General features: G+C 32.8%; 1 protein-coding gene across 1 annotated transcript in view; it reads right to left on the bottom strand.

The window, feature by feature from the left end:
* Positions 1 to 5,062: 5,062 nt before the first annotated feature.
* Positions 5,063 to 26,706, bottom strand: part of LOC148272023 (uncharacterized) — a 32,143-nt gene continuing 10,499 nt past the window's right edge. Inside the window, exons 2-3 of the mRNA XM_088240606.1 lie at positions 5,355 to 6,144; positions 5,063 to 5,324 (exon numbers count right to left, since the gene is read on the bottom strand). Coding sequence (XP_088096732.1) covers positions 5,063 to 5,324; positions 5,355 to 6,144 — 1,052 coding nt within the window. The remainder of the gene's footprint in view (positions 5,325 to 5,354; positions 6,145 to 26,706) is intronic.

Genomic DNA, 26,706 nt, shown 5'->3' with positions numbered 1-26,706 from the left:
CCTCTTTTCTCAATCCAATGGAGTACATATTATGTACTTCTGGATTACTTTCTTTCAGCGCAAAGATGCTAAGGCTACCAGATTATAGAGAGTTCCTTCGGGCAGCTTTTCTCGTTTAACAACGAGCAAATTTTCCGTGTATGTGGGCACCGCCAAGGAGACTTATTTCCTCAGATGCGGTGTGCGGTATGTGGTAGGCAATCTGTACAACTATCTAAGTAAATGCGATTCGTTGCATCCATATTAACAATATAAATTTTTCATTGATTAAAACAGTTCATTTTTACAATACTTTATTCATTTTTATTAATTACACCAAAATTTTAATTAACAGGTAAAAAGGAATAAATAGTATTTTATTAAATATTACATCTAGAAATCACATACAAAACTGATTAACTTTATCTACATAAAATCTACACTTCAAGTACTGAATTGATGTTATTAATCACAAAAAATATATACACTAAAACTTTACAAACACAATCAAGTGAATCAAACATAAATATTGATAGATATTTTAACAAAGATATAGAACATTCAAAAAATGATTTTTTTTTAGTTCAAAGCGATTTATAAACCTTATTTTAAATTTAATACATAGGGAATTAAATTGAACGTTATTAAAACCTAATCATCGTATATTTACATTTTTATTATTTTATTTACATCAGTCAGAAACGTAAACAACTATAAAAAAAAATCGGCTTTTGTTTTATCCGTAGGCATTCTAAAATTTGAAATGAATTTTACCGGTATCTTTTTTTGATTTACTATTTTTAAATAAGCAAAAAATGATTATGGTTACCACCAGTGTGAGCCGTGATTTATTTTATAGGTAATCTACAAAAAAAATCATCCATTTCTACCTGTATACATAATATGTAAGTAATATAATTATAAATGACTATTTTTCCTGTGGTTCTGTGAAAATCAACTCAAACAATGATTATTATTAACCACGCGATATACGTCGTTCTATTCTACACTATTTTAATACAATATTTGTACAAAAGTTTATTTACAAATACCACAATGACATTCAGCAGTAACTGTCAACACTGAGCATTGGCCTATTCGTTTTAAAATGAATAATGCCAAAAACGGCGACTGCGAACGCCACATGTCTTATGTGATACATTATATATCAACGGTATCCTATCAACAAAAAAAATATATTTCGAAAATAATTTCCAAACTTTTAGTCTCTAAATAGAGAATCTCAGAGAGAATCTTAGAGCAAGAGCCGCAACTTGTAAAATAACGGCACCTTTCTTCTCAGAATTTCCCCTTAGCTTTGCTAAACGCTGAATAAAACAAAATACGCAGCAGCGTTGGGAGGATCATTACCTCGCTTCTTCTACAGGTAAAATCACTAAAATCTTTTTCCCAACGCTGGCTGATGCAGTAAACTTCCGGCATCATCACTAAAGTACTTTCGAAACGACACAATTTTTTACCGGACACGGAGCTATGAGAAGTTATCTATATAGGTTTAAATTAAGGAATGATAACAATTGTCCATGCGATGATATTTCTTCACAGAGCATCGAACATCTGTTATTTCAGTGCCCATTTTTCAGTTAACAACACAAACTTTCTTAAAAAATGAATTTAATTATTTTGAAAGTATGTCCAAATGCTTGCAGACTGGCTGGATTTCCTCCCTAGGCATAGTTATTCATATTTTAAATTTATTTCAACAGTGAGGGAAAATATTTTTTAAAAGAGAATATGGCATTTGGACATACTCAAACATTATTGAATTACTACCTGGTAAAAGAAGAAGAATAAAAATTGGAAAATTGTTTTCAGGCGTTGCCTCTTTTACTTCACAAAAGTCAACAGATGGAAGAGTTGAGGAAATGTGGATGTTCAAACATATTCAGAATGGTGAATGTTACACAGTGTGTAAAGTGGCCGCATAAACCAACCAATGACAGGTCATAAGCCCTGTAAATGCCTAGACTTCCATATTCCATTCTTAAAAATGTTTTCCCTCTCTGTTGAAATAAATTCAAATATTTTTTAAGTTTTTATGAAAATTGAATTAAGTGATTCTTAACAATTAGGTAGCGTAATATAAACATTAAATAATACGATCAATACATAATAGACAACTGAGTTTTACTTGGGCTTGCTTAATTCTCCAAAATGCACATCTTAGGTAGTGTGGTCATCCAGACTTTAAAAATCATTCAATCAATCTTGTCATATGCATAATTTAATTATTTTTTGTACTATAAAAAAAAGCATGCATGCATTGTTCATTTTTTGTCAAAGTAAAAAACATTTTAACTGTTGTTCGATTACTCACCGTTTTTACAAAAGTGTTATTATCTCAGTTTCACTTTTCTATGGCTGGCTGCTTTCTACATAACCACGTTCATATGTACGGTTTACAGTCCTTTGATTGATGACACACACACGTGCTAAATAGTTGCACCGAAAATAAAATGTAACAACTCTAAGAATAAACTCAGCGTTTTCTATTGAATTCAATACATTATATTCTACAAAACACGTCCTGCAATACATCAACATCGTTTCTATAAGGGAGACACGAAGAACAAAAGTTCGCGGTCTATAAAGAGACCACAGAGCGTGGTGTTGCCCGGTCAGCCCCAGTCAGCCCAGCCAGCTCGACAAGTCAGCTCGACGCAGCCACTCAGTTTCGGTGTAAAGTGTAGTTTCTTAAATCCTTCATCGCCTTCAACACTCGCGCGATACAATGCATTATTTATTGTAAAAGGTACGCATTAAACAGCAATTTCGTGTCTTCTGTCAATCTCTTTCTGGGGTTGGAGCTCCAACCCTCAGCAACCTAATCCTACATGTATAATATTTTTGAGAAAATAAAAAATATAATAACTCTGTTTCTTGAACCACTTTATTTATTTATACAACCAACTAGTTTCGGCAACAACACGTTTCCCTCTTCTTGATAGTTTTTAAAATTTTCTTGGCTTAAATTTTTAATTGATTTATAACAAAATCGAATTTTAATATCCAGCAAACACCCATACACTGACATGATAATTCGAAATGCCTCCAACCACCCAACCTCACATAAACACTCCACCTTCCATTTTATGATTCACCGTTTATTAAATATCACAATGTCAAAAAAATATTTTACTATGTTGGGAATGTATGGGAAGTATGTTTACTAGGGATGGAAATACCAAGAAAGATATTAAAAGGAGAGTGAAGGCCGGGAACAGGGTGAACGGTGCACTGAAATCTACTTTGGCAAACAAATGTTTATCGTAGGAGGCTAAACTAGCAGTTCACAATGGAGTTATAGCGCCAATTCTAATGTATGAGCGAAGTATGGAATTGAAAAAATGATGATGAAAATAGGTTGAATGCTGTCAAAATGCGATCCCCCAGGCGAATGTGTATATCGATGTATGATAGGTAAAACTATGTATGATAGGTGCACAAATGTCGAGATCCGTGAAGTGTGAAGGTGGAGACATGCATTATCGACCGAATCAAGAAAGGGGCGCTGCGTTGGTTTGGACATGTAGAGCGAATGGACAGCGAAAGAACGGCTAAAAGGATCTACGACGCGAACGTTGATGGATGCAGAAAACGAGGAAGACCGAGAAAGACATGGCATGATCAAGTCCATCAAATACTTGAAGATGGACATGTCAAAAGTAGGAATAATCGGCGTGCGTGCATGTGAAGATGTATAAATGTAGAAGCGAGGTATGTATGCCAAGATAGAGTGTTATGGCGTTCTATCCTATCTGCTTACCCCTACGGGGAAACGGCGTGATGGTTTGTTTGTTGTGTTAAGAAAAAAATATTTTCTCATAAAACTCAACACTATAATAGGTATAACCCAAATAAAAAAACGTTCATAGTTTTTTTTTTCTTTAAAAAAAAGAAATATTTGCGTTCTTATGATTTACCCAAATATTTAATTTTGAGGGCCATTTTCAACGAGTTGTTATTAACTCACTATTAGAAAGTGGGATTCGAACCACAGACCTTTGGTCCGTGAGTCCGAGACACTACCCACAGGACCACAACTCGAGTTGTTAATACCTGCATTAAACAACATAGCTTTAAATGAAAATAAATGATGGCGGGGATTTTCGTACATTCACAATTCAAGCGACCAAATTTCAAAACACTTTCTCAGCAACGTAAGACCGGCATTCTACACAAATAACAATAAAGAAAATTTGATTAAAGACACAAAAGATAAAACAAATAAATTAGACAAATCAAGGGTGCACAAACTTACTCGCCATGCTTGCAGAGCTTTTATACAGGAAAGAAAAAACATCGCGTTCATTTAACATTAGAAAAAGAGAACACTTTAGATGTCTCAGCAATAAAAAAAAAATAGGAATTTGCCCACCACATTTTGACAAATAATCACTCCTTTAATTTTAAAGACGGAATCAAAATATTGCATTTAAATATTAAAACGAATAAACTAAACAATTAGGGAAGTCCAGAAATAAAAAAAGACGTTAAACACATTTCAAATATAACCAATAACCAATTAAATTTTAGTCAAACCCTATTTTTAATATTTTCCTTTTAAAGTCTATCCGTATCGACACTCACTAATCTGTTCACTATTTTTTTATATATTTTATATATGTTTAGTTTTAAAATAACCACAAAAAGGACAACGTGTTGTTGCCGAAACTGGTTGGTTTGATAAATAAATAAAGTGGTTCATAAAATAAAGTTCTTTTCCATTTTCTCAAAAATCGTATATGGTTTATATTAACTGATTTTATTGTTTTGTGGAAGATAATCAGTTCAATTTTATGAATTAGAGGAGGCACCTCACAGATGACACGCGACCTACATTTGTTTGTTCCATATAAAAGCGCGACTACCAGATTGTGAAATAATATTATGTATCATATGAAAGGTTTCTTATTATTAAATGAAGTACTTATCTTTACATTAACACTAAGCCAAAATCTTTAAAAATTAAACGTTCAGTTAGTTTTTATGAATGTTAATGATTAAAAGTCTTTTGTTTTGGCAAGGAAACAATCAATGCATCAGGACTTGTACGATTCCATTACATCTCCGTTACATCTTCAACCTCTGGTTCTTCTTTGACAGTATAAACTCCCGAACGGGACATTGTTCCAGTTACATGGTTCAACATTTCTGGCAATGGCGTTGCTTTGGGTTCCCTCGTTATGACTTCTTTCCCCATCATCATCGAGTCCAAATCAGTTTCAGGGGTGTTGAACAGAACGGAGTTAGAATTTGCTGAACTGAGAAGTGTCTCTTCGGTCAAGTTACGTTGGTAGATCCTGTCGACTTTGTTCATTGAACCGTCTTCGTTGAATTGTCAAGACATGTGCCTAGCGGAGTCCTGCTTCAGCGCTCGCTGCACGCTCGCTCGCAGCTGCCTCTCTTGGTGCTTCAGACGATGGACGATTTCGTCATGAAGAACATTGAAGCACATAGCAGTCAGAGCGAGACCTGATATGATGTAAATAGAACAGAACCACACGGTGCCATTCGACTCGCGTTTCCTATAATGCGGACTCGACCCGGGAACCAAATCACCGAATCCAATGGTGCTGAGACTCATAAAACAGAAGTAAATTCCATCCAACAGCTTCCAATTTTCTAACTTGTAGAGTATAAATCCACCCATGACTATGTAAGCCGCTATCATTATAAAACATAAGAGGACGGGAGCCAGGATTGATAATCCTCTAAACGAGGTTCTTGAGTCAGTATCGGCACAGCTTAGAGAATCACAATCCTTCAGAAACCCAGAATGTTTTTCTTTGATCGGAGAAGACATGGTATTTCTGCTCGCTTGGGAAGCTGATATAATTGTCCCTGACGGTGATCTGACGTAATAGGGTTCTTGCATCAGTTGGTGCGTTACGTGCTCCGCGTGTTGGCGATGCTGTTTCTTCTTCCGTTCTTTGTCGGCCATCCTTTTTTCGTCGTAGCAGCAGTAACCGCACTTCGTGCAAAGACAGCAACACAGGGCTCTGGAGAAGACACTCCTGGCTAATCTTGACAACAGAGTACCGACTACACTGAGGTACAACAAGGTGAGAGGAATTCCCAAAACCGCATAACCCATCGTGACAGCTTTCCCCAAGGCTGTTCGCGGTGCGATACTTCCATACCCTGGAACAAACAAAAAATACTTCTTTAGAATATTTGATGAAAAGTAAATTTGAGAAACGAAAACATGTACATTTTTTTCAGTAATATTGGAAAACACTTTTTATTTTTGACTTTCGTTCCAAACAGACATTACAATATTAAAAAAATGTCATTTTAAGGAGACAAATAAAGATTTATTCATAAAACTGACAAACTCTTATTTTACGGTTTATTTATTTTAATGTAGTTTCTCTTGAAAAAGTTTCTTTTTTTCACTGAATTTACCTTAAGTTATGAATCTATCTTAGGTTTTAACAGTATGTTGGGGTAAGAACCGATGGGAACAGAACATTGAAAGAAAGTTTATTGAAATAAATTATTTTTGTGTTGAAATTTACTGCGTAAGAAGAAAAATATTTTCGAGAAAGGCATATGGAAGTCTAGGTATTTACAAAGCTTTTTTTTTTTAAATTTTCATTGATGCATCCTTACGGGTTTAAGAAAATATTTTAACTATTAAAATTCACATTCTACTGTTAATAATAATATTTTTAACATCTTTTGTAAAGGTTGTCTGAGTCTTTTGTTGAGTTTTGTCTGGTAGTTTATTGTATAATTTCAGTCCATGGTTTATAGTCTCGATTGTCCTTTTCTCGTTTTAAAAGTTTGTTTATGATATTTTTCTGATATTCTCGTATTGTGTTCGTGTTTACTATAGTTTTTTTTCAAGTTTTAATTCTTCACAGTATTTGAGTTTGTCCAAATGTTCATAGACAAAAGACTGGATTTCACCCCCCGGGGGGTCATTAAGATTAACAAATTACAACAGGGATGGAGAATACCTTAAATAAGGGAATATAGAAATCAAGGCATTTACAGAGCTTATGACCTGTCATTGGCTGGTTTAAGTGGCCACTTTACACACTGTGTAACATTCACCATTTTGCCTATGTTTGAACATCCATATTTCTTCAATTCTTCCATCTGTTGATTTTAGTGAAGTTAAAGAGCTGAAACCTTTATTGTAGTGAAGAGATTCATCTGACTGAATTATTTCACATACTAGGCAACGCCTGAAAACAATTTTTCAATTTTTAAACTTCTTCTTGGACCAGTTGGTTCCATTACAATATTTGAGTTTGGAAGAGTTTGCAACAAATGGAAGAATTGAAGAAATATGGATGTTCAAACATAGGCAAACTGGTGAATGTTACACAGTGTGTAAAGTGGGCAATTAAACCAGCCAATAACAGGTCATAAGCCCTGTAAATGCCTTGACTTCCATATTCCCTTATTTAAGGTATTCTCCATCCCTGTTGTAATTTGTTAATTTTAATTCTTCGTCTACAATTTCATCAGTGGCTAATTTACGAATAAATTTTAAGTATTCTAGTTTAAAGAGTTCAGTTACATTTAATTGTTTAGTTTGTTTAAAATGTTCTCTAGTTGCTGTTAGATACGGTAGGTCATATACTAACTTTAATATTTTATTTTGCTGTCTTTGTAGTCTGTTTATGTCATTTTGATTTCCTGTTCCCCATAGTAGTTGCATATAACATATTTTTGTTTTTACATAGGCTTCATAGATTTTTAAAAATTCCTTTATTGGAGCAAAGTTTTTGATTCTTAAAAAAAGACTCGATAATTTCGCCACTTTGCTAATTAAATTGTTGATATGAATTGTCCAAGTCAATTGTCTGTCTATTGTTAGTCCTAAGTATTTAACTTGTTCAATTTCAGTTAGTCGTTCATTATTTATGTAAGCATCTACTTTGTGACATTTTTTTTCTAGATTTGAAATGGAAAATATTACTTTTTTTTTCATTAAGTGTAAGTAAGTTTGGGTTTGTCCATTTAGTCAACATAATAAGGTCTTCGTTTATGTCATTTTTTGTTAATACGTCTATTTGACTCGTTTTATAACTTTCAAGTCCAGAACCAAATATATCAGCCTTGTCCTCATACTGATTGCCATATCTGTGGAGCCTAGGGATAGGCTAGTGCATGTGATAGTCGGTCCTAGAACTTGCAGAACAAAAAGGAGATCTGTGGCGGGTATGTCGACCAGGTTCACGGAAACACACCAACTCCAGCAAATCTGGACAGTCAATGAATGCATTGATCACTTCATAAAGTAATATAAGGTCAAGTTTATATTTGAAGCACTAACTTTGTGGTTATTCATTATAATAAAATAAATACAACAACTTTGTTTATAACCACTATTTTTTTATTTTTTTTCCCACCGACCGGTTTCAAAGCAAACAAGCTTATTCGTCAAGGTTTACGTAACTATTGAATTGATTCCTTTTTTATTTTTATCATTTTCACTAAATACTACACGTGGACCCAATAAATCAAGTCGTTTTTCCTTACACGGGTGGTAATTTGATATCACTATTTTCGAAGTATTTATTTTATTAATATAAGGTCAGTTAGGATTCTTCTATCGGAAAGTTTTAAAAGATTTGCTGAAGATTGATTATAATTAAATAAGGCAGCTGGAATATGTACCAGTAGTTTAAAATTTATATATTTTAGAAATTACTTCTGGACGCGCTCGAGTGAATCAGAATGTACACGATAATGGGGCGACCAGCGACCAGACTGGAGAAATATATTCTAAACGACTTCTAATTAGGAAGCAATAAAGTGACTTGATTGGTGTGATATTTTTTTAATTGCTTGTAATCCTACAAATAAAACCCAACATACTTAGCGCCTCACTTGAAACATGTGAACTAGTGGCGTCGTTCAAAGTAGTAAGTTTTAATTAAAATATTTTTTTCGTACATTTTCAAGAAACTATGCCGTATAATAAAATGCCCTAATTTTTACCGAGCGTAAGAAACCCTTTTTTGTTTCCAATTTCCCGTAGGGCTGAAGTTCCTCGTCACGCTCGCAATTAGAAATCAGGGGAACTCAACATTTTGTCTTCACCTGTATCAAATTTAGCACGTAATTAAACATTGTCTCACGCGAAACGGCGTCACATTACTCGCAATTGTTATTGTAATACTTCCGCCAGACAGCTTGATTCGATCACGTGACGAGAGGGAGGCGGCCCCGAAGTGGAGGGGGTAGCTCCGCTCACTTTTGTGTTAATACAAAGGTTTAATTAAGTTGAATACGGGGCAACGATTATTTATGTGGGGTCTGTAGGCAATGTGCCCCGCCTTACTGCGAATTGATATCCAGGGGTTGTTAGTTTTGGTTCAAGATTTTGAACAGTCCTAGATTCTCGCAAAAAGTCCAGAAATCTAAAAGTTTTTAACGATTTTGATAAAATTATAATTAAACTTATCAATGAAACTTCTTCGTTTAGTTTGACTTTTTTATTATTTTGACCAACGAGCGCTTTCGCCTAAGTAGGCATTTTCAAGGATCAGTTATTAACTATGGAGATTTATCAAGAAATATCAACAAAAAACATCGATATCACTAATAGTTTTTCAAAGGGCTCCGGATGAATATTTGTCAACACTCGAAAATCCGTTCTAGATATTTTGGAATCCACCTGAGCCTCGATTATGATGGGAAAGTAAAGACGTCATACCTTCACCTTCACGATATAGTTGAAGTTAAATACTCTCTAGCGATTACAAAGATATACTACTGACTACCGACCCCCCACCATCAAGTTTTGAGTAGGTACATCGATATGAAACAAGGGGAAGCGTACGTCACGGTACACATATCTACGCCCTAAAATGACATAGCTTTAGCATGTCGTCATAGATGAAGATAAAAGTCTCCCGACCGACTACAAAGATATCCTACCGATACCCCCCACCATCTATTTTTTGTAAGTACATAGGTTTATACCGACGGGTCTAGAACCCTTTGATACGATTATCTACCCATTAAAAGTGTCAAAAATTTTGTTTTATGGAGAAATTTTTTCTTTAATATTCAACATGTTACCCAAACATTACAAAACCATGACTCGAATTTAATTAAATAAATTTGTAAAAAAACTGTTACTGGATTTAGGTAGAGAAAAGTCAGAAATATTACTTAAAAACGTCCTAAAATAATAAATGGTTTATTTAAATATAGTATAACTCTATAATAAATTAACTAGTAGGTAGGCGTTTTATTGTTCATTTTAGCATAAAAATGTCTGCCTTAAAACAGGTTGCACCTAGTTAGGCAGACTAGACATAATCCAGAAAAATTTATTACCTAAGTATGTATGTAGTAGATAAAGACATTGTAATTTTTTGTTGCTAAACCGTGATTATTTTGTTTAAATATTTCTTTGGAAAATGGCATAAACTGTGTTAATCAAATTGTTTTATATTCCTAAAAACACGTTTCAACATGTCGGTAGAGTCGGCTCCGTAAAACCAAGGTAGGCAGAGATAGTAGAAAAGTTAAATACACCATCTCGAAACATACCGATGACGCTAGCGTTTGTAATCGCCACCCATATGTTGTCGACCCCACAAGTTGAAGGAGTTTTTCTTACAACAACCCCATCGTCACACCCATTACAAGCGGATAAATCTTTTAATTTCGCATACCGTGCCACCATAATATATATTAGTAAACCCCCTCCCCCATAATCCTGATTAAAGCCTCGGGGCTTGCTTTCTCGTGTGTAACACAAGTCTCGGGTTTCGGGACTTTGAATATTTAACTATAATTTCTGCTTTGATAATTATTATTCAATAATCAAGGCGTATTTTGCAAAAACATATTTACTAAATAAATTTTCAGTAGAGAGAAACAAAAATGTTTACTCGTTACAAAGATTGAATTACAAATTTGATTCAATAATATTTACAATATTTGAGTCAGTCCAAATTTTTGTAGACAAAATACTGGATTTCACCCCCTCGGAAGTCATTAAGATTTCCTTTTTAAGATCCTTTCTCTCGCTAAGCATACAAAAATCACACATGATCTGAACGGGGGGACCAAACGACCCCAGTGCGTACTTGTATATGGCGTCAGGAGAATAAATCGTTGGAAGTGTTTATGACCGTGCAATAATTTATTCATGTTTTCGCGTACACATATTTTACTCATTCGTGTAATTTATTCGTTTTTGTTAGTTTTCCGAATGCTTATGTACATAAAGTGAATTTGACCAAATCGGTCTATGGGGGATTCGAATCCCCCACTTCGGTCCGGCTAGGTTAAGATATTCTCCACCCTGTTGTAATTTGTTCACAATAATATTTAATCAAAATATATTTATGTGTTCGACTATTATCAAAATTAACATATAAATCTTAAAATACTGTGCTAAAAAAATCCTCTAGAAACAGTGATTTGACATCGTGTTATGTAAGGCGAAATTTGACACATTTTGAAATACAGTTTTGAGTATTTCTTTAATTAAGTACTAACTGTTATTTGGCATATTATTTATTACTTTATAAACCGTGTCCCAATTATCATTTAAATTATGCTCTTGAATTTTTTTTATTGATTTTAATTATTTTATAATTTTTGTAATATTTTAATATACGTATAACTAAATTTGTATTATTTGTATCTGATTATTTTCAATATTCGAAAATGTTTTAAGTTTATCCAAATGTTTGCAGACTGGCCAGATTTCCTCCATAGGAAGGCATTTAGAACGAAGTTTGTTGCAACAGAGAGGGAAAATATTTTGAGAACAGAATATGGAGACTAGGCTGTTTCAGGACTAATGACCTATCATTGGTTGGTTTAAGTGGCCACTTTACACACTGTGTAACATTTAACCCCACTTAAACCAGTCAATGACAAGTCATAGTTCCTGTAAATACCTTGACTTCTATGCAATTCTTCTCTGTTGCAATAAATTTATTTGAAATGTTTTGAATGCTATTCTCTATTATTTATATTTTCTTTTTCTGTGTTGTTATTCTCTAGATCATGCCCATTGAATGCTATTCTTTATTATCTTTGACATACTGTGCACATAGAAATCTTGGTTTTGTACTTCGTAAAGATATCGCGTGTATTAAAATGGTCTACTTTGCTTATGTTCGCAGTTTATGTCACACATAAAGAAAGGTTCGAGAAAATTCAATGGACATTTCTTATACATCTTAACTGGAGATGCAGGAATACCGATCTCAATTATATGTCTTCCTGCAAAAAGCACCACTTGCTTACTTTAAAAGATCGCCGTCTACTATTAGACATGGGGGTTTTTCATGACATACTCAGTGGACGCCTTGATAGTCCGGCTCTTATTTTGGAGTTATCATTAAATGTCTCTGGCTACCGCACCCGTCACACGTCGAGCTTTCTATTGAATGTGCCAGCAGTTCGTACGAACTATGCCCAGAACTCTCCACTTATTCGTTTTGCTAGTGAATATAATTTGAACTTTCCCCTTATTAATTCATTTGATTGTCACAAATTAACATTTAAAATGCGCGTTTTAAAACATACTTTTTTGTCTTATACTTAGTTTCTATAATTAAATCTTATTTTATCTCCAATTCTTAATATTTTATATATTTTTGATACTTTTGCAATAATATTTATACACATGTCCAACCTCATTTCAATATAACACCGACTCACCCACCCTCTCACACACTTACACTCACTCAAACACACTAGTATGTATTTTTTCAAATAAATTTATTTAAAAAAATTAGTATACATGCTTAATAACAGGGAATCAACATAAAACTAATTAATGTAAAATAAAATCGGAGTTTTCTCTGTTTATAATAGTCTCCATCTAACATGGCTCAGCCTGTCCTTAGAAAAATCTCCATCTTAGTAGGAAGATTTTTTATCTTTAGAGCATAAGTAGTCCCATACTAATAAAACAATAACATAAAAAAGAAAAACTAAAACAACTTAATTATAAATGCCTAGCTAATCAAGTGTAAGAAATTAAAAATCGTTATTATACAAATATAAACATTTATGTATGTGCCAAGAATACATGTTACTTAAACATAAATAAAATAGTAAAATATGTAATAAAAAACAATATAAAGCAATAAAATACATAAAAAATAATATGTGTACCAATTATATAAAATACTACGTGTTTTGATTTACATGTATATTTTTTTTAAATCTTGTACCTGTATTTAATGTATTTCTATGGATATCTGTCATTGGTTTTATTCTCTGTATTTTATTTATTTCTTTTGATTTGTTATATTTTTTACATGTATTACTGTTGATATCCCCAATAAATAAAATAACAAATGAAAAGTCACATGTTATTATAATTTAATTTATTTAACTTTGTATTTTGTATTCTTGTTAATTATTGTTATTGCTTAACATGGGCACAGGCTAAAAATCCATTTTAAATTCATAAGTCGATAATCGAGAGTAATTTGGAATGAAGAAACAAATTAATGAAAATATTTTTTACTGAATAATATCAATGAATTTTGACAAGAGTTGCACCATTCATTAAGCCTTATTGTACTGGGCACACATATTCAAATATCATTTTATTAGCCGCATTTCCTATAGAAGAAATTGTGCAAGCTTCATTATACAAAACAGGGGTCGCAAAAGTTTTACGTTGAATGGTGCATAGGGTCCTGCAACAGTGAGACCTCTGAAAATGCACTAACCAGTGCACCATGAGGCTGCTTTTTTTTAAGATTTCAAAAGCTTCCTTCTAATAGTCCCAAAGCTGTATACTGTAATGAAATACATTGCTTCTCTGTAGAGACTAATTCTTGAAAGACTATTAGAAAACGCCGTCTTGTTTACATTACACTTTCATTGATTTATTTATACATACGCCCAATGGGCATTTTTAAGGACGTATTACAAAGAAAATTATCATAAATAAAAGTAGAAAGACACAATAGTATATAGTAGACTTTGTGGGAATGGAAGCGGGAGAGACGTGTTTATAATTGAATTTGATTTAGTGATCGTTTGAAAGAAGAAAACTTGTTATCAAAGAAATCAAGACTGGTATGTTTTTTGGCAGACCTAAGAATTCTGGGCATAGGGGAATGAAAACTTTAGTTAGTTCTATGGTAATCGGTACGAAAGAGCATGTTTTGTCTGAGGTTTCTAGTTTCCGTATTTTCTCCCTGGATTAATTCACTAGAGATATGATTTTATTACACATTATAGATATTTACGATTAGCGTGTCTATATTGATTTTCTTTTGTGATAAATTGTTTCTTATGGGAGCCAGGAGTCTCTTGAAACCCAAAAAAGCTCCCAGTTTTATCTCTGTCTTTGGACGTACGGTACACAAAATGATAATAGTTTGAATCAAGTTGTGGTTTCGTGGCTAGTGTCTCGGTCTCACGCTCAAAGGTCTGTGATTCGAATCCCACTATACCCCAATTTGATTCCCATTTTCTAATAGTGAGTTATTTACAACTAGTTGAAAATAGCCCTCAAAATTAAATATTTGGGTAAATCACAGGAGCGAAAATATTTCATTTTTTTCAAAACAAAAGAATTTTATTTTTATTGATTAAATACTATTTCGTTGATACCATAAATAAATACATGATTTGCTTATAATGTAATCCTTACAAGAAATTTTATAAGATATTTACTCACTGAAAACTAAATGCCGTTTATATAACGCGTACCTAACACCTATTCTCCTCTACGGATGCGAATTTTGGCACCTCACTAGAGCCTGAAACAGCAAAATTCTGAGTTTCGAAAATAGGTGCCTCGGAAGAATCTTGGGCCTGCGGTGGTTTGACTTAGTGGGGAATGGAGTAATAAGATAACGGACGCATAAAACCCCGATGACAACTGTTGACAAGCGGAGGCAATACTGTTGTCTAGGCCATATACTGAGGATACCTTTTGAGATCCTTAACCACGCTTGCCTACTTTACGTAGCATTGGGATCAGTAGTTCGGCAGTCGGAATTCAAGACCTCATTTACAAAATTTTGGTATTTTAATGTTGATAACTTTTGCATTTTGCTTTTTCACATGGTAGCCAGATTACCAATCACCGTGCAGTTACAAAGCGCATGAACGAACGGAATTCTATCAAAAATATTTTGAGTGTGTCCAAATGCTTGCAGACTGGCTGAATTTCCTCCCTAGGGAGTTATACATATTTTAATTTGTTGCAACAGATATGGAAAACATTTTTAAGAAAGGAATATGGAAGTCTAGGCATTTACAGGGCTCATGACCTGTCATTGGCTAGTTTAAGTGGCCACTTCACACACTAATCAGTACGCAACTGAACCAGTCAATGACAGGTCATAAACACTGTAAATGCCTGCTTGCACATTCCCTTCTCAAAAATATTCACTCTCTCTGTTGCAAAATAAATTAATTATAAATCCAGCCAGTCTGCAAGCATTTGGATATACTCAAAACATTGTTGAATTAACTACCTGGTAAAAGAAGATGTATAAAAATTGGAAAATTGTTTTCAGGCGTTGCCTAGTAGGTGAATTGGTTCAGCCGGATGAATCTCATCCACATGATAAAGGTTTCAGCTCTTTTACTTTACAAAAGTCAAGAGTTGGGGAAATGTGGTTGTTCAAACATAGGCAGAATGTTGGATGCTACACAGTGCGTGTGTGAAGTGGTCACTTAAACCAGCCAATGACAGGACATGACTGTAAATGCCTAGACTTATATGTTCCCTTCTCAAAAATGTTTTCCCGCTCTGGAAGGAATTCTATCAACTTAAAATGACATAAATAAATTTACAAAAAAAAACGTTAATACGTATATGATTTATCATTACTTTTAGTGCTTTCACACATATAGATTACGCAGACAGGGTATAGTTTAAGCTTATAACTGAGTTGCACAGTTTAAACCCGCGCTGTACCAGTGGGTACCCTGCAATCCATCGGACACCCCAAGGAAGGTCAAGTCACCTCGCAGTGTTTAACTTTTTGTCTTGGTATTTTTACAGGGCCTCGACTAACATGTTTTTAATTTTTGTGAATAAAAGCAAGTAAGTTTATGAAGTGTTCATAACGTTTGGATAATTTATATAGCGCCATTTTTGTGAAAATCACCTAAAGGGCGCTGTACAATAAATAAATATCCCAACGTCCCTTGCAGCTACAGAGCGCATGGACGGTTGGGATTCTAGTTTCTCGTCTACAATTATGATATATTACAATTATAATATGTATGAGCTAGATAACAGAACGTCTTGCAGCTACTGAGCGCATGGATAGTAAGAAATCTAGCCCCTATTTATATTTTTATTTTTTAAATTTTTATTTGACAATGAAGTTTAGAGTTTAAGTGAAATTTTAAAAACGAAATAAAAAGCAAATTTATAAAATTACAAGTTAGATAACAACAAGTCTTGCAGCTACTGAGCGCATGGACGGTTGAAATTCTAGACCCCATTTACTAAATGTAGATATTTGATAGTTGATAACATTTACATGATATGATAAAGATAATATGATAGCTAACATCACAAAAAGTCTTGCAGCTTCAAAACGCATCTACAAATGGAATCATGTTCATGTTTGATGTCTGATGTTTGCTGTTAATGAATTCATTGCTGTAGTCTTGAAACCCCTTCAAACCAAACAGAATAAGCCACTATTAAATAGGACAAATACATTACACCCAATAGCCGTAAATATTATAAGTATCACTGCACCATTGAGAACAATCTGCCGCATTTGTCCAGTATGTTTGTGTGGATACTCACCCTTACACACGTCCATCCACACACACACACACACACACACATACATACATACAGTATGCAGGTCCGGAGAATACGGCTACGTAGTCCAATTACGTAGTAATTTATCGGACTCACCGCCCCTGAATTTGATTTAATGCGACCTGCAGCCGGAAGGGGGAAGGGGGTTGAATCAGGGGCGGACTGTGAACGAAAATGGCGAAAAAATACAAAAACGAAAGGGAAATATCACATACTACGAATACCGATTAAAATATATGAAATGGATTTATAATAATTAAATGTATTTTCAATAATAATAATCATGGTTTTTTAACAAAAAATACTATTTCTTTATCTACTACATACATGCATTGGGAATAGATTTCTCTGGATTGTGTCTAGTCTGCCTATCTAGGTACAACCTGTTTTAAGGCAGAAATTTTTTGCAAAAAATAACAATAACATGACTAACATGATAACTAGTTAATTTATTATAGAGTTATGCAATATTTCGATATACCATTTATTATTTTAGAATATTTTTGATTAAGTTTTCCGATTTTTCTCAACATGAATCCGGTAACCATTTTTTTACAGATTTATTTAATTTAATTTGAGTCATGGTTTTGTAATGTTCGGGTAACATATTGAATATTTTGGGCCCCATTAACCTTTTTTTTTTGCCCGAATAAATTAAATGTGTATTACACGATATACTTTTTCAAAGATGGTAAATGGTAATTATATTAATTTATTTATACATTTCATAATATATGCAATTTTTTGTTAACTTTGCCCAGCTGTATGAAACAGTATTTTATGATTTTTTTGTAATATTACTACAAAATTTATTTCTCTATTTTTATTATAAACCTTATTGTGTTTAAAATTTGAATTACTTTTTATATTAATTTTTAAAGTTCTCGTATACTTTTTATTTCAAACTTTTGTTTTATTTAAACTTTTTTTTTTTTTTTTTTAATATTATGTTATATAATTTTTAGGCTTGATTATTGTTCATTAGTTTTGAGTGCAAATATGTAGTTTAAAAAATATCAAACCTTATATGTTTATATTATAAATTTGTAAAAGGCAATTATGCCGTGTATGTTAATAAATAAAAATAATAAATATAAAATATTTTATTTATTTTTACATTTATTCATAAATTGATTAAACTTCTACTGAATGTGTTTTATAAATTTTAGGTTTAATTTTTGTTTATCAATCTTAGTAATTAGGTAATTTATGTTTTTTTTTATAAATAATTAAACCAAATTTGTTAATATTATAATTTTGGGGCCCGGAAACATGACATTTCTTTGCCCGAATACCGAGTTTGTGGTAAACCTTACACGACCCATCCTTTAGTTTGACTTTTGGTTGTGTGGAAGTGTTCCTTTTGGGATTTAGTAGATAATTTACTATTTCAAACATAATTATTCTAGATATATATAATGGCCTTATATATAATAAATCGAATTCCTCGAAACACTTAACTTAATTATATATGATTTTTATCCAGATAGATAAGCAAGCTGAGAAACTATCTAATTAAATTATTTTTTTTAATTTATCCACCCATCTGGCACTGTACAAATCGTAACAGAATATACGTCATTGCACCCCTTAACTTGGTATCCAAGTTCACGTATAGAGATATAAACTGAATCATCCCTTACGTGTGACGTCATACAACCGGAAATAGATACGGCGTATAACTTGGATGCAATCTCAAATAAATAAAAATATTTAGAAAACCTTCAAATGGAAACTGTCAGCATAGATCAAAATTTAAATGCTTTTTACTATTTTTATCATTTAAATATATTGCAACATCGAGGTAAACATTTTTGAGAATATGAAATTATGGGCATTTGCAAAGCTTAAAACTTGCCATCGGCTGATTTAAGTCACTTTTTTTCGCTCTGTTACATTCACCATTCTGCCTATTTATAAATATTATCATTTTTATTATTTTTCCCATCTGTCAATCTTTTTATCGTATTATTTAACGCTTTAATTACGAATACATTTTATATTGACATAAGGGCGGGAATATTGCCTAAAGGCTTTTTTTTTACCTACCCAAACCGTTCAGTTTGAAAAAATAAGTAGTAGGTTACTTTACTGTAGCTGAAATCTTTTTTGATGCGGGTGAGATTCATTTGACCAAATTATATTTACTCTTATCTCTTAGTTTTGCTTTTTTAAATTTCAATTAGACACTTTTGAAATAAATTGTGAAGCTACGTGAAAGACTAAAAACTTTCTTCGAAAAACAATTAAAAAAAATCTTAATTAGCTGTAATTTAAATAAGATTATAATATTACAGAAAAAATATTCGTAGACATAATTTATTTAGTATAAAAATTTGTTATTTTTTCAATACGATAAATAACCACCGTGTTATTAACATAAAAACGCGCATTATAATTTTAGCCACAGAAAATACTTACTTGCTATCAAAATTTTATTTTGATCTTGAAGTTTGTAAAGGAGTAGTATTTTAGACAACCAAACGGACAGCTTTATGCAAAACTGATCTTCAAGAGTCAGAAACTACTAAAACATTTCCAAAAATGTACCGATAGTGCTTAGTTTCATCAAATGCATTCTCATCTACGAGATAATATATGAGTTATTTATTTATTTTATTAGGTAAACAAACAGTATGTACACAAATATTGCCAATTTCTTTGTATATTAGTGTAAGACACACATGCACGCACCAAAAAAAATGTTTACATTGAATACAATAATTAAAATTATGTTCAATATAATAAATGTAAAAGAAACGAAAGAAAAAATATGTATTCAATAATAAAGTTAAATATCTGTTTCTCTCAAAATTTCTATAATTTTTTACCTAAATTTACATACAGTGTCACAAAAAATATCAGCCTCGGTAAATATATTGTTATCTCGGTCGCATATTCTAGGTATTGTGGATTGTTTAAAATAGTTTGGTGACGCGTTTTCTGTGTAAAAGTTGTTTTACACCTGGACAAATTTGTACCGTCAGGAAGCAAAAGATTAACCACGATTGCCTACTTCACAAGGCATCAGGTTGTCGACGTTCGTCAGCCCTGTTAATCCATATTTATATTTTTTCGCACATGTTATTGTGTAAATCTTTTTTTATTGATAAATGCGTGTACACATATCAAAATTTATATTTAAATAAGCTTATTCCTGAAGAGTCTTATGGTATTTTATTTTTTTCTTCCGTGTACCAGTTTGTATTTCCCCCGCAAAAACATAATCAACGCTTTAAAGGTTTGTATAATATTTAGGGAAATATTCATCCCTTGAACCATTAATTTATTGTTCTCTTCATTTAGCCTTTCAAAATATTCCTCTCGCATTTTATACAAATGGCAGTCCATTTTGGAATACAATAAAAATAAAACGGGCTATTATCATGCAGGCAACTACAATAAAACACTCAGGGTCGTAAATTCTTTCAAACCACCCTCCACTAGACCCATCCTCTAATTTTCCTCCCTCTCTTAACGTTTTTGCATAAGAAGGCTTCGTTTTGACTCGCATGAACGAAAACTTACGTACATTTTTTATGTAATGCGTACAAGACGGGAAAAGCAAAAGGATTTAAGTATTTTCTTATTTGATATGATGCGACAGTTAACATTTTGAAATTCTGGGACTACAAAGGATTGTGTATGAATTGTGGAGCCTGGCATTTAAAATATGTTTTAAAAGATCGAGTTAAGAACCGTTGAAAAGAATTGTTACAAAAAGCATTCAAAACTATGTGTTTTATTTATCTTGGGGAAACAGTTGTTGTTGCACGTATATTCAATTCAATTCATTTATTTAAATATAACATATACATTACAAACATGCATTTAATACGTACATATTATAAAAAAGAATAAAAATACACGAAAGAGACTCATGTCAAAGTAGTAGGAGAATCCTGCTCCGGAAAACCCCTTCGGGTACATGGAACAGATCAACATCCAGAGCGATGTTGTTCAGCATAGTGGTAGCTCTTCCAACTCCTGTTTATCGGAATATGAAACAATCTTTGCTGACGCTGTCTTAGATAATTATCAGGAACATACAAATCTCAGGATTATCGACAATACCGCGCAACAATCGATAAAAATGTGAAGTCAAATACACATTCTTTCTAGTCTCTAAACTGTTGTAGCCAAGCATACCCTGGAGAAACTCGGTCGGATAGAGCCAAGGATAATACCCGCACTCTCTCATGTAGAGATATCTCAGAAACTTTTTTTGGATTTTCTCTATCATAAGATAGTACTTCAGTTCATGTGGCCCCCAAATCATCGAGCCACTCTCGAGTCTACTTCGCACCAAGGAGTTGTAAAGAGTTCTCAGTACGCGGGTATTTTCAAAAACCCTGGCAGTACGCAGAACAAATCCCAACATCTTCAATGCATTACCATTTTATATAACTTGTATCATCTGACTCTTCATAGCATAGTGTAGATTTCTAGTTTATTTTTGTTTAATATTATAAGATTCTGTAACACACGTAAAATATGGTCATAAACAGTCGTCCATCTTTCAAAAAAGCGTATCTTAAATTTGTTAATTTGTTTGAAAAAATTTGCATTGAAAAATATTGAATAAAATAATCTTCCTGTGTTTTGCTGGGTAAACGACAGTGTGATACCCATTTATTTCATAAATATAACTTAAGTTTTGTTTTAATATTCATAACTTAATTTTGACAAAAAACGAGACATGCCTTTTTGAAAGATGGACGGCGATACTTCTTATTTTCTCAAGCTGAACGGTTTCAGTTAACAAAAAAAGTCTAAAGAGACATAATAAATGTTATTTAATAATTGTACAAAACCACTTACCGACTTTTCTGTCTTTCTGTCTATATCTACCGGTTTCCGAACGTACCCATCTGTTCATCAAAACTGGATTAATTAATTGGACTAACGCGTAAATACCACTGTACATCTTCACAGTAGAAGTTGCACAGAAACATCAAACAAACGTACTGATGAGACACATGCCGTTAGTAGCCAACACTAACGAGCAATGATTTTGTTTGTACTTGGCATCGTTGGAGAAACATTTTTATAAAAGACGAGGGATGAATGTATGAGTAATGGAGGAGCATGAACGTATAGGGTGATTTTGTCGTTTAATGGGCTATATTGATACGTTATATGTAAGTTTGGTCTGAGTATGAGCCGAAAAAAACACTGGATGAGACGTACTTGATTTGCGTAAAGGCAAAACACCGTATACGCCCATAAGGAACCGCCACAATTAACTTTGTATAGACGCATATGATTATTTAAAAAGGTGTTCTAATATAAATCAACATAAAATAAACTGCTTTAAATTTATTTTTTACCTTTTTTTTACGCAATCGCAAGGTTTTTCGTCCCTCCTCAACATTTTTACAAATAGTTCATATGCGGTATTGAACTAAAATAGACGATTTGATGTCAATAACCAGCCAATGACAAGACATACGCCCTGTAAACGCTTAGACTTTTATATTCCTTTATCAAAACGTTTTCTCTCTCTGTTGCAACAAATATATAATTAATTTCAAATTTATTATTTTCGACATCACCCCATACCGCCCACATATTTTTAAATTCTGTTGCTCATGGTTGAAGTACAAAATATTTTTTTTTTTAATTTGGGATAAAAAATAAGTATCCTATTTTACTTGGTATCTCTCCGGCTATCTCTATGCAAAAAATATGTCGATCGGTTACTCTGTTGAGACTATTAAACATCATATCTTTTCTTCCTTACATTGGTAATTTTTCTGAAGAATTTTTATATTCTGTAATATTTTTTATTTTTTTTAACCTTTAAATTACTTTAATGCATCATTATAATGCACTGTCGTATAAAAACACGCCTCTCTCAGGGACGGGGGAGTTGTTGTATTAATTATAAGCCTTCCAACATCCCATCAGAGGCCTAAAACCGCCCCTTAACGGTGCCACGCTATACTAATTGTGGAGGTTCTGAAAATGCGGAAAATCTCCTGAAAATATCTCGCATTTTATTTTAATTCCGTTTATTTTAGGCGCGCTGGGGATATTCTTATTTCCGGTCCGAAAATGGAATTTACAAACGAGGGGATGATTTTGATTAGATAATTTATAACGTATTTGATAAATGGGGATTTACCTATATTATTTAAATAAGGGTTAGTATTTATGTTGCAAAATGTACCTTATTCAATTGAGATTTCTTCAATTAATATTTGTAATATCACAAGGTAGAGATTTATAAGTTGTGTTGGACCATAAACTGACATACAACGAACATCTAGATAATACAGTAAATAAATCACTGACTAATGTCCGTACAATCAAAACTCTTTATTGCTCAACTGTTCGCCCACTAATATTGACTCTATATATATATATATATATATGCATGCTCGGCATACAAAATGGTATGATTTATGTGTCATTATTACTGGGACAAGTAAAATTCTATATTCCGACTCGAAGGTTGAGAAACAATGAAGTACTATTCATCGATCAGCATGGAACAAACTATGGTCTTAATTCTTTAATGGCCCATCTTTGTCGTATTGTTAACTCAAGACAAGATTTGGACTTTTTTAGTTTTAGTTTACAGTGATTTAAACGAGCACTAAATAAAAAGTCCATATCTTGTCTTGATGTCCCATATGTTTGTCAATGCTTCGTTTTTTTAAAAATGTTTTTAACTATTATTTTATTGTAATATTAAAACCCTATAAATGGTATAAATGGTCAATATCCGTTAATAAATAAATAAATGTCTCTATGTCTACGATCTTTATCACGTCGATTAAAAGTCCTTGACCATCACTTATCCATACGAAATTTTTATCGCGTCGGTAATTACCGACAAGAAGGGCCATTGTTATTGAGTTGCTGGACACATGTTCTAGATATTCTAAATCAGGGAATCAAATGGATATATATCCGCTTCGAAGTGTATTGGTTGACGCGTTTGCCTACCATTCTTGAGGCCCTGGGTTCGGTTCCTGGAGGTGAGCGTCAAGAAATGTTTGGTTTTAAAAGTAGTCAGTTTATTTTTTAACACTTTACAACAGAGATGAAGAACATTTTAGAGGAAGGGATATAGAAGTCTAGACATCTACAGGGCTTAAAACCAGCCAATGACAAGTCATAAGCATTGTTAATGTCCTTTCTTATTCCCTTCTTTTAGGTATTATCCATCCCCGTTGTAATTTTTTAAAATAATATCACTAATATTTTTAAAAACAATGAATTTACAAATATTAACCACTGCTAATAATTTGTGTCGTTTTTTTCCAAATTTAAGAATGAGCACCAACATTATAACACCATTTTCAAAAGTTATACGTCATTCAAAAGAAAATTTCCTGTTTTACAAGATGTTGTATTTGCTTTTACGGTACACATATGTATTATTTTATGACACGGCCGACACATTACCACGGTACCACAACCCGACTCAATGGTAATTAGTTTTGCATTGATCTATAAAGGCTGTTTATCAAATTTTCTTCTCCCTCTTATTCTTCCTCATGGAATAAGTTCGTACTGCCTACATTCAGTGGAGCAAAATGATGGACGAGCTGATCCATCAGTCATGTCAGATCCACCGCTGCTAAGCAGCCGTCGTGTTTCGCTTAGGCAGCTATGCATCTTCTTTGGAAAGGATAATCTGCCTTATTCCCGTGTCATTTTAAAGATAATACGTCATACAAAGAAAATTTTCTGCTCTACAAGATTTTGTACTTGCTTTTACGGTGCACGTGTTATTTTATTGGATTACTCACTTTCAAAATGAAATGTTAGTAGACGAAGTGAGCGTTTTCGACACCTCTTTCTGTTTGCCTTTAATCGAAAGAATAAACCTCCGGAAGGTGCTCAAAGAAACTTTACTTTCCTGCTAATGTTAGTAAATATCAACATTTAACCACGTACCGACTTTTTTAGTCTACCGGTTTCGAGACGAACCCGTTTCTTCGTCAGGACACTCACTACACCAACATGCAAATACAAAAATACACCTATTCCTTCACCATCACCGCAGTATATATATAATATGTCCAAAAACACATAAATCACATGGAGATGCGAATTTATAGGGATGCGAACACGATCATGTCTAAACATGCACTAAGCTAAAAAAATATTTAAATAGAGGGGTAGAAGTGATGGTGAAGGAGGAGGTGTATTTTAGTATTTGCTGTGGTGTTGGTGTGGTGAATGTAAATGGGGTCTATATAACTTACCGTCCATGCACTTTGTAGCTGCAAGACGTGCTGTAATCTAGCTCTTATCTGTTTTATTTGAAATATATAATAATTGGAAGCGATGAACAAAAATCCTAATCACCCTTGCGCTCTGTAGCTGCAAGACATGCTGGGATATTTATTTATTGACAGTGCCCTTGAGGCAATTTCGACTAAAATGGCGCTATATAAATTACCCAACTATAATAATAATGCAATATCGCAATGTTGATTATCATCAAAATGATAATTTTATTCAATTTAATCTAATTAATGTTACTAAATGTTATTAAATATTTGTATATAACCACTTAACGACTTTTCTTTGTCTACCGGTTTCGAGACATACCCGTCTCTTCGTACACTAATTAAACCAACATGCAAAACCCACTATACACCTTCGCCATAGTTGTTTCACCGAAATATATAAACCAACACGACATGCATTTTAATAAGCACATGCACCGATTAGGACAAACATGCACTGATAAAATTATGTAATTTTTATATGTTGTTTGAGATAGTAGGAAGATTTCATTCATTCAATTTAATCGGTGTCCTGACAAAAAGACGGGTATGTCTCGAAATCGGTAGACATAGAAAAGTCGTTTAGGGGTTATTTACTAATATTTTATGACATTTAGTTAAATGTTTGACCACAAAGTTAATGCTTTAAATATTTATTATGATTAATGTTAAGTTATCCACCAACAAGCTACAAAAAGTGGCTTGGTGGGATTTTAGTTTTAGTAAAAATATAACCAGTGAAATTTTTTTTTAAATTGTAAAAATGTATAATTATGCTATTAAATAAATAAAATAAAATTGCTTTTTAAGATTGATATAATTATAAGCTCGGCCAAAGAATTAAGAATAGTCCCGTAATCGCATACGCGCATCAAACAGAAGGTGACTAAACTACTCTTAAAAAAGTAGTTTTACGTTTTGACCCATTAGTTTCTTTGTAGACGTCGCTCAGTGCGCAACTCCCGATTTGAATTCAATTATGCCGTGTTTTGTCATTTTAAAGTGTGTAGAAATACTGCCGGGATTTTAAAGAAACAGGATGGGATCACATTTCATGTGTAATTAGCAAATGCATGTGTAAGTAGCAAATGCATTACTTAAAATTTAAATTAATTTTCCATCTGTCAGATTGTCGAAGAAAACAAAATGGACATTTCGATAGTGTTGGCAGGGTTGATTTTTTTTTTTACCCTACTTTGCTTAACTAATGAGAGAACTAATGAAAATTGGACCTCAGATTAAACAACGCCGTGGTGGATATTTGTCCGACATTATCTTTGAAACATCAAATATTATTTAACATGATATAAAAATATCCGTTTTATGCAAAATAATATTTGTTTAATATTTTAAGTTCAAAATGCATTTATTCAAACTCTCTTATTAAATAACTCTTTACTTATCTACTCTGTTGTGTCAATCAATGTTTCCGCGTGCATAATAAAAAAAATTATCAAATTTATACATTTCACCTGTTAAAATCATTGGCAAATAAACATGCACTACAAATCGAATATACGAGTACAAGTACATAGCTGTAAAGGATTCTATATAGTATTTCATGGTATTAAAATATTAACACCTCAATACCAATTATTTCCCCAAGGGATAAAAACCGATCAGAACTCGGAAGTACATTTTTTATTTTCTCATTTTAATACGAAAACTGATGAATATTTTATATTCAGCATTCACGTT

Source organism: Micrasema longulum, unplaced genomic scaffold, assembly GCF_059751315.1.
Source record: "Micrasema longulum isolate JH-2025_06_02 unplaced genomic scaffold, ASM5975131v1 h1tg002525l, whole genome shotgun sequence".
Lineage (NCBI taxonomy): Eukaryota > Metazoa > Arthropoda > Insecta > Trichoptera > Brachycentridae > Micrasema > Micrasema longulum.
This window is presented reverse-complemented; position numbering and strand designations above follow the sequence as displayed.